The 7,500-nt window shown below is 45.8% G+C and overlaps 1 protein-coding gene across 1 annotated transcript in view; it reads right to left on the minus strand.

The window, feature by feature from the left end:
* Nucleotides 1-3,204: 3,204 nt before the first annotated feature.
* Nucleotides 3,205-7,500, minus strand: part of auh (AU RNA binding protein/enoyl-CoA hydratase) — a 28,893-nt gene continuing 24,597 nt past the window's right edge. Inside the window, exons 7-10 of the mRNA XM_012836997.3 lie at nucleotides 7,168-7,355; nucleotides 6,996-7,046; nucleotides 4,731-4,778; nucleotides 3,205-3,956 (exon numbers count right to left, since the gene is read on the minus strand). Of these exons, the coding sequence (XP_012692451.2) occupies nucleotides 3,879-3,956; nucleotides 4,731-4,778; nucleotides 6,996-7,046; nucleotides 7,168-7,355 (365 nt within the window). The 3' untranslated portion in view covers nucleotides 3,205-3,878. The remainder of the gene's footprint in view (nucleotides 3,957-4,730; nucleotides 4,779-6,995; nucleotides 7,047-7,167; nucleotides 7,356-7,500) is intronic.

A 7,500-nucleotide genomic window follows, 5' to 3' on the forward strand; every position in this document is an offset into this window, starting at 1 on the left:
TGAACACACCTTCACTTTAAGGGGGTGGATGGAGCAACTGTGCAAGGGGACTATTAGCTTGAAGGTGTTAACACCCACGCACACAAACCCACACGTTTCACTCAGTATTACATAGAAGGGAACTTGGAGCACACCTGAAACAGTTATCTGAAAACCCTTCAAAGAGGACAGAGAGAGCAAAGCAATAAAAAAAAGTTCAAACATAAAGTGTGAGTCACACACACAAAGGCAAGTCGGAGCGATTGAACATGTCTGTGTGTGATTTCCGTGCTGACAGGTCGGACTGTTACATGACTAAGCAGTGGAGGAGGGAGCGAGGGTTGAGAAAAAAGCCTGTTGCTTGTTCACCTCGGCACCAAGGTTATTATAGTTTTGCATTTTTCACTAGTTTTTATAAAAAAAATCACACCTCGTTTTTGTTTTTTCATTAGTTTTCGTTAACTATAATAACCTTGCTCGGCACGCTCCTTCTTGCCTGACAGAGTTGAGGCGGTTAGCGTTACATCATTTCTGTTAATGATTTACAAAATCTCCGGAAACCAACCAACCAACCAACCAACCAAACACTTCTCTCTCCTTTTCTCTCGCTTTCTCTCTCCCTCTGCCATGACTGGGGAGTCTTTGGTGTTTATTGATGTTTTTCTCCTCTGTCCAAAGATAACAGAATCAGACAGTGGGGCCGTTGGGGGTGGGGTGGGGGTCCAGTGCGTCCCGCCAGATGTACTTGAGTCCTCTCTATTTATGATCTTTAATGGAGCTGATGTACTTGAGTCCTCTCTGTCTTGCGGGGGCTATTTATGATGATCTTTAATGGAGCTGACATTTCACTTCACAGATTCTTGTCCCCCTCTGGCTGCACATGTGACCTAAGAAGGGAGTGAGAAGAAAGTCTAAATCTGTGGAATGTTGCTTTAAATGTTTTAACTGCCAGGCCACTTCCTGCCCTAGGCATTCAGGGGGGGAGAATGAATAGGCGCTTCATGCCCGCCCTGCTCGCGGAGGAATGCAGCTCTCCTCTCGGGTAGATCTGTCCGAGTGGGAAAGTCCAGAATGACATCAAAGATAAGAACGTAAGGCACATCAACAGCACAAAACATGAGAGCTAGCATTTCCAGAGAATTACGCTGGAAAAACACATCTGGAAAAACACATCTGGACAAGAAATGGACTCTGCAAGGATGTGACTCCTTGTTGAAATCTTTGGCCAGGAAAGGGTTGTTCACGTTGACACGTCCTTTGTGGAAAATGTGTTTTTTCTTTTGCCATAAAACGGATAAAAGATAAGTTCCAGAAAGAACTTTTCATGACATCCAGGAATCCTTCCCCCCCCCATTGGGAGTGTAGAAAGCCCCAGTCTGTGAGTCCATCTCATTAATATATTACTATAAGCACCGTCTCATTAATATATTACTATAAGCACCGTCTCGTTACTATATTATTATAAGCACCGTCTAGTTACTATATTACTATAAGCACCGACTAGTTAATATATTACTATAAGCACCGACTAGTTAATATATTACTATAAGCACCGACTAGTTACTATATTACTATAAGCACCGTCTCATTAATATATTACTATAAGCACCGTCTCATTAATATATTACTATAAGCACCGACTAGTTACTATATTACTATAAGCACCGACTAGTTACTATATTACTATAAGAACCGACTAGTTACTATATTATTATAAGCACCGTATCATTACTTTATTAACTGTTAATTTTTTGGTTAACATGTTGTATTGCTTTGGCGCAAGCCAGTCTACAGCCAGAGACATACCAACTGCCAATTAGAGCGATCTCTCTCACGGGCTCTACTGCCCAACATGCTCAATGGGCCGATTAGCCGCAGACAGGTCCGACTAGTGGCAACGGTGCGGGACACACCGCAAACACTAGGGCTGCAGACGCTCGCCAACGGGCTGAGATTGGCTGTCGGCTTGGTGCGGCAGGGGCCGACAGCTGTCTTTAAAAGGACTCCACTATACCGTTTAACTTCACTCCTGCCTCCGCAGTCTTCCTGGTGGAACTATGGGCTGAGGCTGAGCACATGCATCTGTGAGTAGGAGCATGACTCCTCAAAAACAGCGAGCACTTTCAAGATCTGTATTGGTGCACAGCTGAGACACGCACATATTCAAATGAGCAGGGTGAGAGGTACAAGCGACCACTATTTCCAGTGAAATCCCCTTGAGATAAGTAGGGTGGATAAAAACAGCAAGGCTACTGTTTATACTGGCACAGTGATATGACACATGAAGCAAGGCTACTGTTTATACTGGCACAGTGATTACACATGAACCGCTCATAGGCACATCGAGCAAGGCTTATGATTACTTCTCTGGCTCTAAAGCAGGATAGTATGCTGAATCTCTAAAGCAGGATAGTATGCTGAATCTCTAAAGCAGGATAGTATGCTCAGTCCTGTCGCTACACATCCTACACATAAGTACCACAATCCTACCTGTTCAACAGGACTGTAGGACTGATAGTGCTTGTGTGGGATCTAGTCCCTCAGTGTAGGCCAACACTTCTCACTCAGTGTCATTACTGCATGCACGAAACATGACGAGCCCCAGGCGTATTAAGGGAAAACAAGATGGGGGAGGATGTGAGATCATGGCCTGTTATTGTTTCCTTCTGTTCCACTCGTATGAGAAGGCAATGTTTTAAAAATGACTCAACAGTTTAGTTGTTCTGTGCAGTATTCCAGATGATCAGGAAGTAACACACGTCTGATAGTCTGACATAACCTTGTGTCACATCGCTCTTCTGTGAGCAGGGCTGCTGATCTGAGACAGGTGTGACCTGGGAGGAATTCAGAACCACAGGTGTGACCTTGGAAGAATTCAGAACCACAGGCTATTATGTCAGTGTGGTGAGGAAGGCTTAAATGCCAAAATCAACATTATTAGTCTTACACAAGAAGTGAGCCCAAAGAATAAAACACATGACATTCTACACAACATTCCCGGAACAGTTTATGATTTATGGAGTCGATTTTATTGAGACATTTTACAAACTCTTTTTGAGAAAAGACGACACGTCTTCCCAAAGCATTCAAAAGTACATCTGACCACAAAGTAGTGCATTGCTCTTGTTGGGTAACTAGCATATAGTTGAACTACATATAGGTATAGAATATGGTCATTCCACTTGACAGAAATGCCTTAAAAAAAAAAACTGCTTTCTTTTATAACGTATTTGAATGCAAACATGAACACAAATGACCCCTGTAAGGTGTGAGCAGGGGACAGGCAGTGAAAGGCAACTCATGAAGGTAGGAAACTGGAATTGAAAAGATATGAACCCATGCAAAACCCCTCCCAACCTCTCTCACAGTCATGCCTACGCTAACAGCATGACCCACACGAGAGTCTCAGAAGTACCTCCAATCTACAGAGGCAACCATCACATACCTTATGATCATGGATCTAGTAGCTTTGTATTTCATTTACCTCACAAGAATTAGAAGTAGTATAATTATATTAAATATAATATGTTATTTCAAAAATGAGACACCCATCTCTTACACAATGTTAAGGCCAAAACCCAATGCGTGACAAGAGATATGAGTGGTTTTGAAAGGAGTGCCTCGACATTTTCGGAAAGAATTTTTACCTCTAGCTAAATGTTAGTAGTGATGATTGCTTTTGCCTTGTTCAGGCTGATTAACCCCCACCCCCCACCCCTCAGCAATGCCCCCCCCCCCCCACCTTCTCTCTCCGCCTCTGTGGGGAGGACACGGCGGTCCGGCAGCTCCATCATCTCTAGCTGTGGGTACCAGCAAACGCTGCCGTGGTGACAATAGCGGTGATGGAGAAACGCTCGCTGGAGAGGCAGGGGCTCGATGACGGCCTCTGATTGGTCCGCTTACTCTCCCTTGAAGCGCGGGGGCCTCTTCTCCTTGAAGGCGGCCAGGCCCTCCAGTCGGTCTTTCGTCGGAATAACCTTGGAAACAACGGAGACCAGTCAACATCGTGAGAATCCTGTTCTATCTTTAGAACCCCCCAAACACACGCGCACTCACACACACACATGAAAAACTGACGGCAATCTGTCGACTAGTGAGACAAACCACCTTGTTTTCCTCTGAGTGGGCAACGTGTGTTACTGTGTGTGTGTGTGTGTGTGTGTGTGTGTGTGTGTGTGTGTGTGTGTGTGGGCAACGTGTGTTACTGTGTGTGTGTGTGTGTGTGTGTGTGCAACGTGTGTTACTGTGTGTGTGTGTGTATGTGTGTGTGTGTGTGTGTGGGTGGGAAACGTGTGTTACTGTGTGTGTGTGTGTGGGTGGGAAACATGTGTTACTGTGTGTGTGTGTGTGTGTGTGTGTGTGTGTGTGCACAACGTGTGTTACTGTGTGTGTGTGTAAAACGTGTGTTACTTTGTGTGTGTGTGTGTGTGTGTGTGTGTGTGTGGGCAACGTGTGTTACTGTGTGTGTGTGTGTGTGTGTGTGTGTGTGTGTGTGTGCAACGTGTGTTACTGTGTGTGTGTGTGTGTGTGTGTGTGCAACGTGTGTTACTGTGTGTGTGTGTGTGTGTGTGGGCAACGTGTGTTACTGTGTGTGTGTGTGTGTGTGTGTGGGCAACGTGTGTGTGGGCAACGTGTGTTACTGTGTGTGTGTGTGTGTGTGTGTGTGTGTGTGTGTGTGTGGGCAACGTGTGTTACTGTGTGCTGGGCACAAACTGGGCGGATGTAACAGAGTTAACTCTAGTGCGTCTCACCTGGGAATAACATGCCTCTTCAATAGCCAGGCCTGTCTTCAGGTCCACCTGAAAATGAAACCAGATTATAGAATTATATAGAATTACGCATTTCTAAAACAACTCTTCCAGGAAGTTCAAATGTGTTGCTACTTCGAGGGGTTCATATATTCCTATTAGGTATCGCTGTTCAGTAATAAACACAGCAGGGGAAGCTTCCCTGAAAGTCTTTAATTCCGGCCAGAACGCCAGTCTCAATTACAGTGAATCAAATCCGAAAAATTGGCTTTCAGACATAGTTTACCATTAGACTAATGAATCGTGTGCTGCAGAGATGCTGGAGGTGCTGGAGTCCTGGTGGAGATTAGTGAGCGTGTGTGTGGCCAGAGGTTGCTTTTAGAAGCTGGAAGGGGTCCACACACACACACACACAACATCGGTGCGAGCCAAACAAAAACTCTGAATGCAATCCCAACATTTGCGCATGGGAAGGTGTTTTTAACCTTTACATAGACTCCTATCTGGGTCTAACTGTGACGTTAAATAGCTGAAAATATGCTTTTTGAAACAAGCCTTCTTCAACCTTCCTTTAAGTACCATTTTTAACAGTTACAAAGAGCTGTTTTATGTGTGCTTAGGCGTTCTTCCTTAAAGCCTGAACTACAGTTCCAAAGCAGAAATCAAGTGAATCAAAAGGGAACTGAAGTTAATTCAGTTTAAAGAGGTCATTTTAGTCTATGACTAGACGTCAACTCCGGCCAACCCAGACGGAATATAGCACTAAAGGCCTTAGAAGAGGAAACATGATTCCACTTTAATAGGTTACCTTGGCCTTCTCCCGTGCTAGAAATATCTCCTCAGTGGCACAACAGGCACAGCAAAAAAAAAAAATAAAGAAAAAAAAGTCTAGTTTCAACTATCTACCCTAAAATCCATTTGTCTAAGAAAGCAAAGCACACTGTAAACACACACACACACACACACACACACACACACTGGATGAGGCATCAGACAGGCAGACTGTAAACACACATTGTATGCACAGATGGGACAAATGAGGGTGATGTAAAGGTCTGTCTAAACACTCTGCCACACCCGCCCGCCATTCATTCATTTATTTATTTATTGATAAGGGGCATGTTGTGGCCTGTGTGTATGTTTCCCATTCAAGCTGGCCAGAGATTCTAGAAATCAAAACAGAACCAGTTAGTATGGACAACATTTTAGTATGGACAACATTTTAGTATGGACAATATTTTAGTATGGACAGTATTTTAGTATGGACAACATTTTAGTATGGACAACATGTTAGTATGGACAACATTTTAGTATGGACAACATTTTAGTATGGACAACATGTTAGCACGATTGCTCAGCTTTGAAGCACTCTAGCGTTTACTCAATGGAATAAAAGGCTGGTGAACCCTGTGTCAGTGGAGTTTCTGGGAGACTATGACTAAACACATTTATACTTCCTGTTAGCAACCGGAGCCAAAGAGAGAGCGAGAGAGAGGGAGAGTGAGAGTGAGAGAGAGAGTGAAAGATGAGAGAGAATGGGAGAGAGGGATAGAGAGAGAGAGAGTGAGTGAGGATGGGAGAGGAAGAGAAGGAGAGAGAGAGAGAGAGAGGGATAGAGAGAGAGACAGGGATAGAGAGAGAGAGAGCGAGAGAGTGACAGGGATAGAGAGAGAGAGAGCGAGAGAGTGAGAGGATGGGAGAGAAAGAGAAGGAGAGAGAAAGACAGTGAGAGAGAGAGAGAGAGAGGAAGAGAAGGAGAGTGAGTGAGGATGGGAGAGGAAAAGAAGCAGAGAGAGAGTGAAGGAGAGAGAGAGGATGGGAGAGGAAGAGAAGGAGAGTGAGAGAGAGAGAGAAAGATAGAGTGAGAGAGGATGGGAGAGGAAGAGAAGGAGAGAGTGAGAGATCCTGTTGCAAGGTCAAGTTACCAGACTTTTGTTTGTTTGTATGTGTGTATTTTAAGTATATTTTAGCCTTTATTGATAGGACAGTGAAGAGCAGTCAGGAAATGAGAGGGGGAGGGTGTGTGTGTGTGTGTGTGTGTGTGTGTGTGTGTGTGTGTGTGTGTGTGAGTGAGTGAGAGAGAGGGCTTGAGAAATGGCCTCAGGCACGGCACCTGGGTCCTTGTGGGAACTGGACCCTTATGTGGGGTGGGCCCTAGAATCCACTAACTGCATAACCACCCTTTGTAGCAGGCCAGTGGAAGTTCAGCCCTTCTTACTGGCACATCACTAAGAGAATGACGTGCACACCACACACTCTCCGTCTTACCTCCATGCCCTGGTTGATCGCCAGCTTTGCCATCCTGATCGCAATAGGTCCCTAAAACAAACAAACAAACAAACAAACAAAAAATGACACATGTTCACCAGAACTCCACAGCCGTTACTTCCCAGAACTCATGTATTAGTCATGTTCATTGGTGTGTCATGCAGGCCTCTACCTGCGGGTTGAACTCGCGGGCCAGGTCCAGCGCCCGGAGGTAGGCCGCGTCGCCACTCTTGTTCTGCTCCACGGCGTGGCTGACCAGCCCCAGCGAGCGGGCCTCAGCGCCGTCCACAGCCCGCGCCGCGAAGATCAGCTCCTTGGCCAGGGCCACGCCGATCGCCCGCGGGAGTCTCTGGGTGCCCCCTGAGGAGAGAGGAGCGGGGAGGAGGAGCAGGGAGGATGAAGGAGGAGGAGGAGGAGGGAGGAGGAGAGAGGAGTGGGGAAGAGGAGAGAGGAGCGGGGAGAAGGAGTGGGGTGGAGAGGGGGAGGTTAGAGAGGGTGACTGAGC

Source organism: Clupea harengus, chromosome 12 (genome assembly GCF_900700415.2).
Source record: "Clupea harengus chromosome 12, Ch_v2.0.2, whole genome shotgun sequence".
In the NCBI taxonomy this organism is placed as follows: Eukaryota; Metazoa; Chordata; class Actinopteri; order Clupeiformes; family Clupeidae; genus Clupea; species Clupea harengus.